The 18,626-nt window shown below is 44.6% G+C and overlaps 1 protein-coding gene across 1 annotated transcript in view; it reads right to left on the bottom strand.

The window, feature by feature from the left end:
• Positions 1-8,530: 8,530 nt before the first annotated feature.
• LOC144721133 (acid-sensing ion channel 1-like) overlaps positions 8,531-18,626 on the bottom strand; it is a 117,857-nt gene continuing 107,761 nt past the window's right edge. Inside the window, exons 5-10 of the mRNA XM_078598528.1 lie at positions 16,136-16,192; positions 14,972-15,125; positions 14,628-14,719; positions 11,677-11,756; positions 11,151-11,234; positions 8,531-8,993 (exon numbers count right to left, since the gene is read on the bottom strand). Of these exons, the coding sequence (XP_078454654.1) occupies positions 8,850-8,993; positions 11,151-11,234; positions 11,677-11,756; positions 14,628-14,719; positions 14,972-15,125; positions 16,136-16,192 (611 nt within the window). The 3' untranslated portion in view covers positions 8,531-8,849. The remainder of the gene's footprint in view (positions 8,994-11,150; positions 11,235-11,676; positions 11,757-14,627; positions 14,720-14,971; positions 15,126-16,135; positions 16,193-18,626) is intronic.

Below are 18,626 nucleotides of genomic sequence, written 5' to 3'. Positions count from 1 at the left end.
CACACGAGTCTGCCGTCGGTGATATTTTTGTGGAATGTAAATTAATCACACTGGTAGCAATTAACAGTTTCAATTCGCTAATCGACGCACCTGTGTGGAAACGTTGCTGGCGATGGGTAAATTATGAATGGCGGAGCCAAGATTTTCAGGTAGGGGGGGAACCCTTCCAGCAATGAAAAATGATAGAGGAGTTGTTAAGTAAGGACTTGTCCCTTGCTTTTTATTCGACGCGTGTGCGGCGATGGTGCAGCCATCGATCGAGGGTCGAATTCGAACCGCGTTGTGTGATCGGCATCGCGCTCGCTGAAGGTGAATTCCTTCATAGAAGTCGTGGACTGAATACGCAACTGCACACCATTCTGAGTCACTTATAACCGCTTTGCCTTTACTTGTTGCCAATTATGGACGCAGACTATTGTCCTATCATCTCATAGAGTCCTGGCACGTCATAATATGCTACACAGTGGCAGTGGGGGTCGCAAAATGCCGATTTATTACGAATAAACCCCAATGACCCGATCTAAATTAGGGATTTCGATCGGATCATTGGGGGGTGGGGGGGGGGGCACGTGCCACCCCACCCCCCATTGTTAGAAGAAACGCGTGTAAATCTGACCCACAAATTTTAAACAACCAAGCGGTGGGACGTGGGCGGTGGGTCACGTGGGTGGGAGTTTCTGTTCAACTTGGATTTGCTTGACAACTCCTATAATGTCCAGACTGCAGGAGTCAGCTTTGGATTTTTTTCTACGTTCAATATTTTACTTGCCGACGGTGGTTAATGCAAACAGGACCACGTCATCCTAAGAAAGGTTGCCATTGTTACCCATGGGGGGGGTTTCTCTTATCAGCTGGGAATCTCTGGCAGATGTCATCTCCTTCTGTTGGAAGCCACCGTCACAGGCGGTCGAGTGGGCTCCCTTCTGGCTTTAATTACAGCTCGTGTCCGTGTCATATATATATAAAAGGGAATCTATATTTATAAGGGAAATTTGTGAATGTGTGTCTGTTCAAAATGTTTAGCGTACTTCCCGACATGCAACAAATTTGAAATTTGCCATGTGGGTACTTTCCAGACTGCACACCATGCTAAAATTATAAAAATAGACTTTTGTATATTTTTGGGGGGGGGGCAATAATGCATATATTTTGCACGGCAAGTGAGCTGTGACGTCACCTCTGTCATGTCACCCGCATGCGGAAGCGTCACGCAGTGTGCCTGCTGACGTCAATCACCCCCCCCCAACCCTCCGCGAGTAAAGTGCCATACAAATGTGTTGCAGGTCTAAGGCGTTCTTCGCCACCACCGGTGACGATTATTTTAACCGCTCCTGGGCCTCCCCTAGGTCAACTCAGCCTCAAACGAGTAACTGGTGTGGTGTGAACATCGCCACTGGGGGGACAAAGGCGGCTGGGCGTGGTGCTGGCCACCCACCCCCTCGTGTGCCGTGCCGGCCTTCATAGGTGCTCGCTAATAGCACTTGCCCCGTACAGTCTCAAAGGCTACACGGGGGATCTTTGTCTTTATCCTGTGTGTGGGGGGGGGGCAGCGACTGTGTAGCGAATCGCGCGCAGCGCTACAAACCCGGCGACCCCAGTTCGATTCCTGCTCACGGCCACCACCGGTGACGATTATATGAACCGGTCCTGGGCCTCCCCTAGGTCGACTCAGCCTCAAACGAGTAACTCGTGGTGGTGTGTGAACATCGCCACAGGGAGGGGGAGACAAAGGCGGCCGGGCGTGGTGAATCCAAGTCCCGGGTGGTAAAGCTATTATAGAATATATGCCGATGAGAAAAAACCCACACCTGTCAAACACACGCAGGGAACATTTTCACTCCATCTTCGAATTTACGAAGCGAGGGTTAGAGTGTTACATTTTGCCGCTGCTTGTGAAACACAGACACGCTTTTTAGGGACTCCTGTTGGAGTGTCACACAAGACACCTTTTAATAGTTGCGGTGGGCCAGTCGATTACTCACAGAAAACCTTGGACAACAGTGTCCACAGGAGGGCATCATCCTCCCCATTGAACACATCTGTTGGTAAAACAAATAATGCTACCGTTGCTCTGATCTGCACTGGATGTGAAGTGCTTCGGTGGAACCAGCAGTGAATTCTCAATCAGACGCCATCGTCTGTTCAGTCAATTAATATGCTTACAGAGCTCATAACTAGGGTTGCCACATATCCTGGATTTTCCCATAATCTTTTTAACACATTCCTGCGGAGGGAGCTGGTAGGAACGTTGGGTTGCTCGGTCAATCGCCAGGATCAACGGCGGTGTATTCCGCAAATATGCCCGACTGTGAAGGTGGGCAAAAGCCGGCGTGAGTAGGTTAAACGTTGAGTTTTATAAGGGCACCACGGGGTGACCAGCCCCTCCCCACCCAGCCCCACCCCTCCCCCCCACCCAGCCCCACCCTCCCCACCCAGCCCCTCCCCATCCTCCCCTCCCAGCCCCTCCCCACCCTCCCCACCCTCCCCACCCAGCCCCACCCTCCCCACCCAGCCCCTCCCTGCACGACAGACGGACACAATAATCCCCTGTGGGCTGGTGTAACCAGGAGGTTCCTACCAGTAGTAGCTGTCCTGACAAGTAAGTCTGCCACTCTTCCTGGAGAATGAAACATTTATAAGTCCATATATTTTTTTCGAAGTTTCATTTAGTTCTCCCCCTCTTCAATTTTTGTGAGATATTCTGCTATCCATGATGTTTCCAGTAATTTTTTTTTTATGTAGCTCAGAGGTGGAAACCCTCTTCTGTACAAATGTGTGGGCTAAGACTTATCTCAGTCGGCCTTAGTTAAAAGCTACGTTTGATAAATGAATACTTTAAAACACTCGTATTTAGAGTATAATTTCTTGAAGCAAATAGCAATTAAATATTTTAACAGGCGCTTATTCTGTTCGTCAACTTACCGGTCACTGTGTGGAGGACGTTTTTGTTTTTATAGATGTAACAATGCATGCATTCTATATTATTTTGCTCTGGATAATTAATTAGATCAACGTGTATGTGTGAAAGAATCCATGTATTTAGATTAATATGTTGCAGCCATTAGCTGCCGCTACATTCACCATACCTAATGCTGCTCCCGGTGCAATGGTTAGCACATTGGACTTCAACTTCCCGGTTCGATCTCCCGTCGTGGCAGTTGAGCAATTGTGCACGTCTCTTCAATCCCCACCTCTATCCACCCTGCAGTATAAATACGTACAGCGCAGTTGGTCGAACGACAGGTCGCGTGCGGTGGGCTAAAGTGTGAGTAATCACACTTCTATAAATATGTCTGGCCCTCGTGGAAGAGTAAGCCAAATATTGTGTCACGTGGGCCTCTTAGAGCTCTGTCGAGAGACCTCCTGCCGCCTGCCTGCATTGGCGTGAGCAAGCAATTGTGGGTTCACCATCACCCTTGGCAGACATTTATTTGTGCTACATTAATACCCGTTTTTTTTAAACCCATCAAATTGAATCAGAATAATTGATCACTTTGAATTGCAGCACCCACTACAGTTGTGTTTGTTGTGCTCTTCAGGATGGGAGTGCTGTCAATGGCACGTGTGCTCCTCCCCGAGGGGTGGGCTGAGGGCGGCGGGGGGGTCTCTACTGGGGACGGTCGGCTCACTCGAAAGGCGACAGCAGAGAACAGGGCTCACTGATTGTTCATTTTATTGAGCCAGAGAACAGCGTGAGAGCATCACAACAACACGGGTGGCAGGGGTACAGCAGATAAGAACGTATAAATTATACGTGTACAGGGGGTGGTGTCCGAAGCAGATTGTTATATAACCAACAAAAAACACCCCTATCTCAGACGCAAACCTTCCATCTGCACACAAGTAACAACGAAGCTACATTTTGGCTACGCAAACTAAAATGTCCACTTTTTCTTCAGTTAACAATCCAACGAGCAAAAATGTTTCAAAAACGGGGGAGACGAAAGATCTGCCCCCGAAATGTTATAATAGCACATCCACCAACAGTTCGCCAGTTTTAGTTTCTTTACCTTCATCTCGCGGGGGGCTCTGTCGTTTTACGGCGAAGATGTCAATGTTCACAAGGATGTCAATGATTACGAGCCGCGTAAATGTCACCGCAGTAGAGTTTCTATTTACAGGTGCGCAGTTGGTATCGACGTGAAAATAACTTCACAGTCGAAATAGTTACTCCGCTGGCCAGTTTGTGAAATCCACCACAAAGACCGCGTCAATCTCACCCATGGTGAGGGCCCATCCTTGAGCTTGACACAACGCCCGACGTCTTGGTTCAACATTCAATTAAAAATAATAATCCACTCATATATACAGAATCCAACCTCAGTCTAAACGGGCTGCCAGTTGTTCATTAGTACTGCACTCGGGCGCAGTGATGCTAATATATTTGAAATAAATAGGCATTTCCTTTATTGTATGTAATATACAAATATGCATATATATGACTTACAGCGGAATATTTATGATTTAATTTTACTGACTGTATGGCATGCTATAAATATAATGTTATGTTTGCAGTATTACTATAAAATAAAATTAGCATGATAATACTGGAATATTTAATATAATTTCTAACATAAAGTGATATGAGCCATTACAAACTTCTTTCGATACTCCTCATTTCACCATGCAAATCAGAGCATACTGAAAACAATGCGTAGCTTCACCCCATTAGATCGAGAATGACGTTTGTATATATGAACACATGTAATTTTTAATTTAGCAAGTGGCTGGAATGGTTCCTTAGCAAACAAAGCACTATCTCCGCGATAAAAAACACACGTTGCTGTTGGAAACAATGAGGGAGGCATGGTTTGACTGGGCCCCTTTCACACGATGAAGACTCAACACTGCCCTGATTGTACTGGCAAAAATGAACATGCTGAAAACATTGGTATCCCTAGCAGCTCTCAAGAGACAACACACAAAGAGAGCATACGCTGGAGAGGGAATCTCTCGGATAAATACGCATATGGACATTGTCCACCTTCGACCCCCCCCCCGACCCCACGTTCTAATAAACGTTAGGTAATGGTGTCACATTTGTTGAACCTATAGAGGTGGTGCCACGGTGGTGAGATTGTTAACTACCTCGCCTGTTATGCAAGCGGTCGTGGGTTCAACCCAGGGCCCGACGCCTGTATATTTGGAGTTTGCATGTTCTTTCCGTGGTCGTGTGGAATTTTTTTCTGGTCCTCTGGTTTTTCCCTCCAAATTTAGAAACGTGCTTTAAGAGTATTTGGCTGCAATACATTTCCACACGATAAGTCACTTCGTTGAGCTATCATTTGCGGCCAGGATGCTTCGAAAAAATAGCTATTTCGTTCAATGGGCCAAACCTGGTAAAATAAAAAAAATAGTTTAGTTTATAGTTTTTATTTAGGTGGTGGAAAATCAGCTCTTGAGAAACTGCATCTCAATATCAAGGTATTTAACTGTCTGTATGAAAAATATCTATGAGAAATGAAATGTTTTGTTTCTCATGCGGTGCTATAGTTTTTCTGCATTATTTACACCTGAAATATTTCGTGAGCATACTCGGCCGGGCCCAATGTCAGTCCGCGATGAATACAGCTCAGGCTGTAAAGTTACATTGGCAAAACCTGGCGAAGATGGACATTTTCATTTTATTTTACAGTGGAATAACCCTGGTGCCCTCCACGTTAACAGTAAATCAGAGCAGTCAGCTCCACATGTTCTTTAAAATAACGTCGCCGCACCGTGTAGGGTGCTACGTGGCAGATCCGAGCGCAGCACTCCTGCTGGCAATAGAAGCGAGGCTTCAGGAGAACTTCATGCGGTCACCATAAATGTGACCAACGTAACATGAGCCTGCTTTATTTGTTAAAAAAAGAAAGATTTGAGCTAAAACCTCGATGAAAAGCCTCTTCAAAAGTGTAATGCTGTGTTAAAAGTCCACCTAGAAATGTTGAATAGTTCCAGCTTAAACATTTGCAAATGTTGGCTCAAATGTAACTGATTTTCATTAAAATTTTGCTCGTAATTGATGCACCTGCAAATAAGATTCACATTTTATATTTAATTCCCCATGCATAAATGACATTTTAATTGACTTAATGATACAAATTAGTCCAATATGGCCACTTTAGTTTTTTGTGACCACAATGCTACACAGCGCACTGCATAATATGTATACACTGTACAAAACATGCTTAAATTAAGCCACGTCAGTTCTTGACATATCAATTTTGGTAGCCAAAAAAACACGTTAATAAAGCATTATTAAGTATGTTGCTAATACTGTACTTAACAATTGTATTTGTCAGAAATGGCAAACACTATTTAAGCAGTACACAGAGAATCACATGTAATAGACAATTTACCTACAAGTTCAACGACTTGTGCGCTTACATAAATAGCGAACTATGGAAGCGAGGAAAGGGAGGTGTGGTGACAAATGGTATGCTGTGTTTCATCAGCATGATTACTCTCACAGTGTTACTTTCTCGTTTCCCGTGACAATAGACTTATATTTTTGCTGCTACTTCTTTGGAATAAATGAGCTGTGTTGAAGATTTAAAAAAATGAATACGGCCCAGATTTCAGCTACAGGAGTAATATGTTCTGATATTATACTCCTGGTTTCCCAGCCTCATGTAATTACAGTCATTAATGTGCACTTATAATGGTGGATTTAAGTGGGAAACATTTCAGTATGATATTTTACAGCAGCCGGTTCTTTGCATCATTCTAAATCTACAAATCTTTTCCCTCCATATATTTTAGTAATTTAAACAAAAAATACTTTACATGCTTCAGTGGAGACTAATTGTGCAATTTTAGCTTGAGAATGTGTAGTTTGTGAACTTTTCAGAGTAAATCTCAATGGTATCTCTTCAAACAACAGCAATCTTTCATGCAAAAAACATCACTCTGCTCTCTCACACTTTTGAATGCGCTGCATACTTTGCGTAATCTAGTTCATCGCAACTAAATGGTTACTATATAACAAAATATCATACAGTTAGAAACAAGTTTCACGGGACATTTTCACAGCCTTCTTCAAAATAAAGGTGAGGCATTTTACTTCGCGGCAAGATGGGTTCATCGGGGTTTTTTCTCTGCAAGTTGTTTCGCTGTACACTGCACGGCTCAAATCATGGCGCACACACATCTAACGAAATGCAAGGCAGACTTGAGTAAACCAGGGCCGATGCGACAATTCCATCGCGATTCAGGCCGGCGGCGGCTCTCTCTTGGCACCCCAAAACATGAACCATGCAGCGGCGAACCATCTGGGATGCGCACGGATACAGCCGCATGGCCCGCAAGAGCCACCCCGAGGGTTGCCACCTTTCCTGGTTTACCCAGGAATATCATTTTGCCGTCCAGAAAAATCAGGACGCGAATATGCCTGTAATTTGTCCGTAGCGTAGTAATATAGTTCTCCCCTCGTTCTGGTGTTGAGATATTATTCTTTTCGTTGATATATCGCGGTTTTTGTACCTTACAGGTGGCAACTCTCGTCACCCCCCTTGACACGTGTACATTGGCGTAGGGGAGCTACTCTCCATGGCCATGCCGCTGGCTCGTTCAGAGATGTTGTTGTAATTAAGGATACGAACGCATCACTGGCTGCACGCCCGTTCCACGAAGACATTTAGTGTTTGGTTTCACTGTGAAATGCACCGCAGAAACGTACATTTGTGAAGCAGTGGTTACGATGCTTTTTGACCCAACGGTGTCGCAGAAAATTTACATAACGTTACGCACAACAATTGAGAAAAAGTGATACGTGTGCAAGTAAAATTAGAAGTATGCGACTGTTATTAACATGTTTTTCCTTAAAAAATTAAAACTATAAGCATTGCAAAAAAATTAAAAAAGCAAATGGCACACGAGTACCATTTTCTTTTCACAAGTTGCAAGATTTGCAAGAGGTACCACTTAAAATGTAATCTAATCAGCTTTGCAATCTTATGCTTGTGATAAGATACAAAAAATATAAGAGGATTACCTTGGTGAGAACTTCAATACATTGTATTTTTTGTTCATTGTCAAGTCTAACCAGCAAAGTCCCTGCGGTTCAGTGAGATGACAGATGACGCATGGAGATTACTCACTCCCTACGCACGAGCGAGACTTGAGAGAAGACAATATGAGGTGTTGTTGACAAAGGATTGTCCTTGGCTAATTCAGCACGCGGGGAGGGCGGGGGTCGGAGTGATGGGGACATCATGCGCAGTGCCATGTTAGATTTTGTACAGAGCCACCGTGGTTGTTTGATCCTCGGAAGCTATGAGCAGAGTTGGAGTCTGTTGGAGTAGAAAACGACATACGTCCCTTTAACGCTAATTGCGCACTTAACAATAATGCAGCACGTTTGTGCTACTCCATACAGAATTAGTGGATTGTAACCAAATGTGAAGAAAAAAAATAAACCTTTATCACCACGAGTAGAGGTACAGGGGTATCCTCTGCAGAGGTAGCTTCCCGACATGGCACGTGGAACAGTGATGGTTTACGTGGTTACAATTGGGCTAACGTCAATTATATTTTTACACAGAATATGTCCCCCCCACCTCCACACTCCCCAACCACTCTGCCCTACATTCCCAGCAGCCACCGCTCAACATGGCCACATTGTGAACTTATAAAGCCTGTTGGCAGCCATTCATTTAAGCGACTTGCGGGCAGCCCGTTCCACCGCGCCGCCTGTGCTCCACCTCCCTCGCTTCCCCCGGGGTCTTCAGGCGCCGCCAACACCTCGCAGCCACTCTCCCCTCCAGGTGCATTTACCCCCCACGCCCCACCAGGAGCTGTGTCAGCCACGCTCAGGTGGGGCGAGGCGGAGTGGAGCGGGCGTCGGAGCGAGAGAGCGAGGCCCACGCCTAGCAGGTGAAGTCCTCGTAGCCGGGCCGGCCGCCCGCGTGGTGGTGCAAGGCGTGGTGCTGGTGGTGGTGGTGCGGGGGGGGCAGCATGCTGGCCGCGTAACCGGCACTCTCACTGTGGCCACGCAGCGCCTCGCATGGGCCCTGTGCGGACACGGGTGGGTGGCAAAGGGGTGGGTGGCACAGGGGGGACGACGTTACCACTTCGTAGGGTGTCGCCGCTGTGCTTTCGGGCTGTGCCGAGTGTTGTCCGGCATGATGTCTGACGTTTCATTCCACGTGCTTGGAGCTCCTTCGGGAGCTGAGTTCTATATTTCGATCCTCATGCAATTCTTTGTCAGAATGTGCTTTTTTTTAAGACTGCAGGAACTATCATTTCCATCAGTTCATGAAGACGCTCCGAACCTGCAGAGCATAACGTTTGACATCATTGACAAATATCCTGCGGCACGATATGAAAAAAAACACGCAGTGAGAGCTAATAGGGACATTCATTCTCACGGGTCGCTTGGCACAATGTAGAGTGGAGTGCCCAGGAGCTCGGCAGCGAATCCGGTGGCGTTACACGTAATCTCGGCTCACTCACTTGTGGTTTAGGGGACAGCGGCGTGTGGGCTTGGGCTTCTAGTGCAAGGAATGAGATGGGTGCCCAGCCCCCTCTTCATAGCCCTCTTCATAGCCTGGTGCCAGTACCCCTCCAGCCTGTGGGCCCCGTTTTTTTACACCATCTTCAAAGTGCCCTAATTGGTAAGAGATGTCTGGGTAGAAACTGTAGCTATTGTTGAAACGTTGAGGAAATCAGAAATTCGAATAGAGACACCTTTTCAAAAGGCTAAGTTTGCATTGTCATTCAGTGCGTCTCATTATAGATATGATGCATAACACTTCAAAAGCAGCCATACTTATTATTGTAGTTAATTAAGTTAATTTTCACCTAGTGTCTAGCAATGCTCTGCAGCAGAGCTTCCTAAACTCCGCTCACCACGGCCCACCACAGTAATTTTTTCCACATTTACCAATTTTCTCTCCAATTTAAATCAGGTTCCTGCATGCTGCACACACTTGGTAAACACATGGAATACAATAACAACCGCCATTCGCCACTAAGTGGCGGTGAGGTGACCACGTTGCTTGTGCCAGGCCATGTGCACGTTGAGGCCATGAAATACACATACACACACAAGATCTGTATCTTCTTTGAATCATCACTGCACATCACCTGGGGCATGTTCACCAATCATCGAGCACGTGTCGAAGGCATATATGTCATGTCTCAAGGACTACCCTCGATACCCACAATTTTGAGTGTTTCACGGCCATGCAATGGATCGCAATGTTATTTGTTCGGTTACCTGGAATAATACATTCAGCCCTGTTTATTGCAGTGCAGCTGTTGCCGATGATTCAGGTCTTGTGTAAGGCTCAGCACCACCGCTCTTTTCTCTAAAAGTAGATTCGCCCTTGCCTGCTGCGTGACAGTTAAATGTTTCTTTGCACGGATTACTCAGAGAGTCGGCGCTTGAGAGCAAAACACGGAGCCACCTAAAAGTGACACGAGATCTATTCCTCGCAATGTTTGCCACGGTGGACAACTCGAGTTTGACGGCGTCCTGGCATCAACAACTAGGAAAACGATTAGCTGCTTTCCGCACGGTTTGTAGATGGGACATTAGCATGACTGGTGGCATCAGGGGTGTACGAAGATCTGACGGTGCAGCACTTCAGGACAAAAATGACGTAGTGACAATTTTGACCGTGCTGTGATAATGTTCATTTGGGTAGCACTTCGCGTTTACTTGCATGTAGAGTTTTCTTTTTCTTTTTTATATTATTTTGGTTTGTGTTAAAAATAATAATACATTTTCCTCCCTCCACCCAGGTTTTTCAGCGGGGGTTTCACGCATACATGTCAACACAACTCCTTTGGGTTGACATCAAAGTAGAAGAGGATTTTGTCTCAGATCAACTGAATCGGAAGAAAAATTACGTATGAATATGGGTTGACATGTATGAGAACGCAATGTGTTTGATATCGCACCGGGGCATCTCAGAGCACTTTACATCTCACATCTCATCTTAAACATTTGCAAGCGCACTCCCAAGTGGCAGCTGTCCCTGTGGGCACAAGATGACTCGGCATCTGGCCTGCAAACAGGCATTAGTCTGGTCGGTAGCGAGAACTAGAATGGTCTGAAAGTCGGCACTATATAGCACAATACCAAGATGAACAGCTCATTGAGGACTGCATAGCAGACCATGGAGTCAAAGGTAACTGCAAGGAGAGGAGAGAAGGAGATTGACCGTCATGGGCAGGGAGGTGTCTTTGCTTTCGGTCTTTTGCTTCTTCTTGGCTCGAAAGTAGAAGAGGATTTTGTCTCTGATCAACTGAAATGGAAGACAAATGATATATGTGAATATGGAAATAATGCAGGGTGAGAACTTAAAGGTATTCATAAATAAAACATGATCTTACAAATATACAATGTTTTCACGCACCAAGATCTGTGCATGTGTGTACGTTAATGATTGACAGTACTTCTTTAAATATGCTTTGCTTTTTACAAAAATGTTGAAGTAAAAATTGCTATCACAGTATTGCTTATATGAATGTTTAAAGTCAACGTTACTGTACATTTAATAATACAGTGGGTTCAGCAAATAAAGCAGAGCCAAGACATTTAATATAAATGTGAGTCATATATGGCAAATTCTATATTGGACATTTCCAACACATTTCAACAAATCCAACATTGTGATTTACAGCATTCTGTGTATCATCAGGGAAAAGTCTTGGCTGCACATGCATGAACGACTGAGCATTGCTTACCTCATACACGTAATCAAATATCTCCAGGATGGTCAGAATGCTGGCCCCAATAAACAGGCCCATCTGTCCTCCAATGTCCCCTGTTTGTGTAAGAATGCGAGAAGGGTGTGAGATCAGTTATTTTTCTCTCACTCGGTCACACCTATTTACTCCATCTCCCATAATCTGATACCCTTTATGAACCGACTTACATTTTCAGGGATTGACTTTTTCAGCTTATGTTAATCTTAATTAAAAAAAAATAACCCGAGGCAATCTCCAAGGGAACGCCGTCAATCGGTTGGGCTTCACCAAATGGCCGTTTTATTTTTTTCACCGGGAGCCATGTGGCGTTGTTATGGGCTGGGCCGCTGGCTGCACTGACTGCCAGGCAGTGTAATTATTATAAGACGATGCTTGCGATGCGACGGGTGGCTTCTTACTGCACGAAGCGGCTGGCCATGTAGCTCACGTATAAATAATAAAAATGTAAATAATGACAGCAGAGTAAAGTGAGCAGTGGCAGCGACGGACCTGCACAGCAAGGCTCACAGCGTCCAGCATGGACACCCGCCATGAGACATTTGCTCAAAGTAATGGCCTCAATTAAAAAAAAATGCAGCGTTGCAGTAATTTCCTCCTTTTGGCGCACACTGTTTTGCAGAATATCACCGCCCAATACTGTAAACTAGAAAGCATGCCACTGATGATGTGGTCAAAACAAATGTAAAAATAAAAATCCGTGGAATGCCACAGGCAGTCTGATACACTCACAGATCTGTCGATGACGAAAAGTGAAGTCTACAGCGGTCGTGGCTCATTCAACACCGCCCGGGTCATTTTGAGTGGACCACCTCTCAGAAGACATCTCTGGCATTCCCGTTATATTTTTTTTTCTCCAATTTTCTCCAACCCAGCTTATCTTCCATTCCAAGATTTCCTTAACACTCAACTGACAGACCGCCACCACAGGTGGTTAATTTATTGTCTGCAGTCAGGCGGTCCAGCAGCTTTTATATATATATTTGTATCCCAAGGTGTTTATCGTTCTGGGAGCAAATGCGCTATTGCCCCACCCCTCACGCCCCGTCCCCCTCCTGTGATGACTGGCTGAATGTCAACCCTATAATCAAATCTCTGGCAGAACAAGCATTGCGAGGTTAATGAGGGTAACACACTTTTATTCTTAGCAGAACATAAGAATATTACAGACAGTAGTTTACAGTCTGAACTACTTCAAATAATTAGCAATATATTATAAAAGACTGTAAAACAAAACTGTAATTACCGCATAATTACATAGTAACTGGAGAAGAAAATTACGCATGAATAGTTGTAAACTGCAACTGCAAAACGCTATTAGAAGCCAATGAATGCAAATGAAACAATCATTTAGTTCTCAGTGGGTATGATACAATCTTCTATATTTATAAAAGGGAAATTTGTGAATATGTGTATCTGTTCAAAATGTTTAGCGTACTTCCCGACATGCAACAAACTTGAAATTTGCCATGTGGGTACTTTCCAGACTGGACAGCATGAAAACTTTATAAAAATAGACTTTTGTATATTTTTTTTTGGGGGGGGGGGGGGGGCGCAATTATGCATATATTGTGCACGGCAAGTGAGCTGTGACGTCACATCTGGCATGTGACCCGTGTGATCGCGGGTAAAGTGCCATACAAATGTGTTGCAGGTCTCAGGCGTTCTTCGCGCAGCATTGCTTTATTATTTCAGTCGTTTACTGCCGTACGCACCCTGAAAGTTGTGTATCTGCAGCAAGCGCGTGTGTGTGTACCTATGGACGCACGCACGCGTGTGTGTGTGTGGGGAGCGGTAGTGTAGTGGTTAGCGCGCTGCGCTATGAACCCAGCGACTCAGCCTCAAACGAGTAACTCGTGTGGTGTGTGAACATCGCCAATGGGAAGACAAAGGCGGCCGGGCGAAGCAGGGTAGTAAAGCTAGTTATATATTTAAAAAAACATAATTAAAGTGTGTGGACTTAAAACATCATCTCTGATAAAAAAAAATAAACACCACCTTACGAGTTACTGTTTGTTCCGGCGTAAACAAAGGGAGACAATTTGGCACACGCTTTGCTATCTGCTGATTTACTTGTACATTGGGGCACCACGCCGCTAAATACGTTGAAATCGCTTCGTGTAACATACGGTAGAAAGGTGCGCCATTCAAGCCGTAAAACTCTTTCTCTTGTTTCAGTCTGCAAAAGCGAGTAGATTAAGTGTTTCTATTCCACTTTCCTCACTGTCAAAAGTCACCGCCGAGGAATTATGGGTATTTCCCTGCGTGTGGAGCTCCAGAGGCGAATAGATGTCATCCCCGGCACACATTGTTTAGGGTGAGCGCTGTGTGCATAATAATCAAACTGATGCATGTAATGGCCATACCACAGGGAGTGTGGGAACACTGCCTTGGCTTCCCATCAAAGGGTACAAGTAGGTAAGGTGGCAACATTCGAGGTACAAGAAGATGGGACATGCCGTGAAAAACTTACCAGGATAGGGGAGAACGACACGTGGATGCATTGTTGTGAGTGGTATACTGTTACACAATTCACAACAACAAAAAAATCAGGACTTAATGTCCTGGGGAAAGACTAAAATATTTCCCGGAAGCTACCTCAAAAAGAAGACGCTCCTGGGAAAACCAGGACAGGTTAGGCCAGTGGTTCTTAACCTTTTTGGAGGTACCGAACCCCACCAGTTTCATATGCGCATTCACCGAACCCTTCTTAATTGGAAAAATAAAATATGATTTTTTCAAATTCAAAACATAGGTATATGTTTTACTGGTGCACAATAATATGAGTTGGGTGTGTGTCTTAACCTCCGCCGAACCCCTGAGACTGACTCACCGAGCCCCTGGGGTTCGATCGAACCCAGGTTGAGAACCACTGGGTTAGGTGTATGAAGGTGAGCAATATGCGTGTATGAAGGTGCTTAAACACTGACCGAGCAGTCCAGCCACCTCATAAGCCTTTTTCTGCTCAATCGTCTCATAGTTCAAGGCTTCGAAGAAGATATCCAGCACCAACACATTTTCCCTATGAAAAGGAGAACACATTTCAGATGTCATGCATCCCGTTGTGACAATGGCAGCCCCTCGTCTTGCTGAAAATGTCAAAAACACAGGAACGTTTATGTGATGTTCTTGTGAGATTGGGGTACACCAATATCAACACAACGTTTCAGATGATTCTCACGAATTCACAGTCGTGGGCACAGACTTCGTGTGTGTGTAGATATTAGCCAAAAGCCACCAGTTACATCGCAATCGGGACAGAAAGTGCACGCACGCGATGTACGCCTCTGTCTTGTTGTACTTCTTGGCCAGGTATTTGGCCGAGGCCTTGCTTGGAATCTTGACCATGGAGAGTTCCTTCCCGTAGCGTGTCATGTTGCACGGCGTCTCGCATAAACAGAAGTCATTGTCCCTCTTCACCAAGACGTCTGTGACAGACAAGGGGATAGTGGTTCACTCTGGTCGTCTGGCAAAGAATTATAGCTGCAGCTGCAATGTGGTCCTCAAGGAAACAAACATTAGCAGAACCACTCCACTCTCTGTGTCCACATATCGGTACAAATATGTTTAAGTTCATCAGCCCATTGTCTTTCAAGAACACAATTTATTTAAGCAAACAAATTCTGGACCGATTTCAACATTTTTGGTTTCATCAGCAGTAATCAGGTTTGTTAAACAAATGCTGCTGGTTTAGCATATGTTATGGGCAAGGACACAATATAAACCATATATAATCTATGAAACCCATTCAACGTAAAAGCAATATCGTACACAAACTCATTATAAGCTGTCATGGATCATTACATGTACTCAATATTGTTTTGGCAAAACTTTATTTTTAAAATATATTTTCCGTGAAGTGGCTGGGCGGCTTAGAGGTCATTGAACTGAGCCAACATTTTTGAGATTCTGGGTTCAAATCTGGACAAATATCTGTGATTAAACCAGGTTATTAAATGAAGAAGATATAAGAAGAATCACCAATGACTGCAGTAAAAACCCTTCATGTTAAATTTGGTATTTTGTTTGATGCGGATAAACCATCGCTTTGACAATTATTTTTTTTATTAGGTTGAATTACGTGTGTTGAACATTGCTCTGTCAAAGAGAAAATTGGAAAGTATGCCCCATAGTGTGCATATAAAAAGGTCACTTGAAGAGATGTCAGATGAATTTCTGTGGTATATCCTCAGTGGGCGCTTTTTGTTCATTGCATGGTGATGCATCACTCTGGAAGTGCTCCGAAAGGACATTTCATCTCCTGACACGATCCCGATGAGAACAGTTCGAATGAAAATGCGAATAAAAACATAGTCCCACAAAGTAAAAAAAAACGGAGAGAAACCCTTATCCACAAAAGCCAATACAAGACATGTGAGTGTTACATGGGATTATGTGTTCATCATTAGGTGGCACAAGGTGCCTGTGTTGTACGTACCGAGTACAGGGCGGGCACATTCCGTGTACTGCTCCGGGGTACAGTAGGGGGCATCTCCTGCAGCAAAGATAAGAGTGGAGAGGTCAGGGAGGTTCTCTGTGTTTACAGCGGCTGCTGGTGTCCCTCTGCCTGTCACGGACACACAGGGCACACGACCTCATTGCTTGCTGAGATGAGATGGAGGAGATGTTGTCCTCCTCGGTGGGTTTCTCACTCCACCACTGCACGTGGCAGTTACAAATACAGGACTAAGTGGCAGAGGTCGCAAACGGGTTTTGATTCCTTACCCGTACCCGTACCCGGCCGCACCAGGTTCGCAAACGGGTACCCGTACCCGTACCCTACCCGATACCCGGCTACCCGTACCCGGCCGGGTATCAGATAGGGTACGGGGACGGGTACCCGATTGCGACCTCTGGGATGAAGCCATGTTGCAGGCGCGGGTGGGTTGATTCTAGGAACTTAAATTGTGAGAAAAGACAAGACGTTGGGAAATGAGTGACAAACGGTTACTCACCAGTCACTCACGGCCTACCCGTACCCGTACCCGGCCGCACCAGGGTCGCAAACGGGTACCCGTACCCATACCCGGCCGGGTACGGGTAGCCGGGTATCGGGTAGGGTACGGGTATCGGGTACCCGGTTGCGACTTCTGCTATGTGGGCACGCACCGACGTACTGGGTCTTTCTGTAAAAAATAGATCGCTACAAGGGTTGTTCGTGATCAGTATTCATATACACATACACAAAAAAACACCAGTCTGTCCCATGAATGTGATTCGCTAGTTCTATTCTTCGTATGGAAATATGTTGAGGAGCTAAATGCAAATGTCCAGGTCTCGTAGTAGTAGGTTTTTACCCTTTTAAACTGGTACAAAATTGACACCTTTATTCAAGGCATCATGTTTGGAATAACCACAACACAAGTAGTCAAAAAAAGCAAACAAAAAGAAGCAACTCTGATAATGATAATAATATGCACTGTCCTTGAAGTTGATTGGTCCACACCCGAGACGGCTTTCTTTAGAGTGCATATTATTATCATTATCAGAGTTGCTTCTTTTTGTTTGCTTTTTTTGACTACTTGTGTTGTGGTAATTGCAAACATGATGCCTTGTATAAAGGTGTCAGTTATGTACCGGTTTAAAAGGGTAAAAACCTACTACTATATTTTGCCACTGGTAAAAGAGATCTCATAGTGTCCAGGTCTCGTAGCACAGTGAGGGCTTCAGGAGTGAGTTTGGGTAGTTTTGCTGTTCTTCCGTTGAAAGAATACAGACTACAGTGGTTTACTCTGTGGTCCATAGTTTGGGTTGGTTGGCCACAATCGCACTGCAGCTTGTTTTAAATTTTCCATTTATGAAGGAAATGTGCACATGGGCCTGTTGATGTTCTGATGCGGTTGATGGTTACACCAATGTCTTTAAGGAGGAGTCTTAAAGCCAAGATGTGCCGATGTTTAAGTCCCGAATTAGGTGTTTATTCTGGATGTCTGCATTGTTCCACTCTGTTTCCCAGCGTTCTTCCACATCTGGGTGAGATTCTAGAATGGTGACAGCAATGGAAATTCCAGGAGGGAAATCGTGACTTTGGTCCACGGTCAATGTACATTGTTGAGGTCTTGGTTGATGGGAAGGTTGTAACTGACAAGTAAACACGTTAACTCCCTCGCAGTGTTCGCATGTCTATTTGGTGGTCAGAGGATTGGCGTCGGTTTCACTGTTCCGGTTATGATTCGCCAGTGAGGTTACGGAAGTCTCCCATGCAAGAGATTAAAAAGTCTGAAATGGCTTATCATCTGGTTAAATAAGGAATAACTATTGCTTGCTCAGTGTTGGCATGCATGGTCAGATTTTATTTATATCGCGGCTGGATTCAACTGCTGTATGCAAATCGTTTGTAATATCTAGCTTCCAATACAAAATTTGTTTGAAATTCAATCCATCGTGTTTTTTAGGTCAAGATGAACATTTCAACTCACAACTATAAATTACATTTAACATTTGCTGCATTTTGTCGGTCTGAGTTCTGTAAATTAAATTGCCTTGTATAAAAGAAGCAACAAAAGGAAATTTCGACAACAAACTACATAATTAAATGGCCTGTTTTGACTGCCAAATTTCTTGAGGCTGAAAAGACGATTGAATATAAATGATTCATTCAACATCTGAGTCTTCACGAAACAGCAACCATTTCCATATCTAAACTCCAGCCAGTTTGAAGCCATTGTACTAATGCAGAGTTTTGCAATTGAAATCAGCAGACGTCTTTAAAGTACCACGTTGTTCACACAAAGCACGCGTGGTGATGTGGACTTAACCTGGATTACAAGATTATAATGCAGACATTAGCACGTGCTCCGCAATTAAAATTCACACTTAAACGCCAGCAGTTTAACGGTTAATTTTTTTTTCTATATATAACAAGCAAACGCTCGTGATGCGTGAATGTTAATGGCCTTTTGGAGTTGCGCATGTGCTGGGGTATGCTG

The sequence above is a fragment of the Lampetra planeri genome, chromosome 10 (assembly GCF_965212315.1).
Source record: "Lampetra planeri chromosome 10, kcLamPlan1.2.h2, whole genome shotgun sequence".
Taxonomy (NCBI): domain Eukaryota; kingdom Metazoa; phylum Chordata; class Hyperoartia; order Petromyzontiformes; family Petromyzontidae; genus Lampetra; species Lampetra planeri.
The sequence above is the reverse complement of the archived record's forward strand: the minus strand, read 5'-3'. Positions and strand labels throughout refer to the sequence as shown.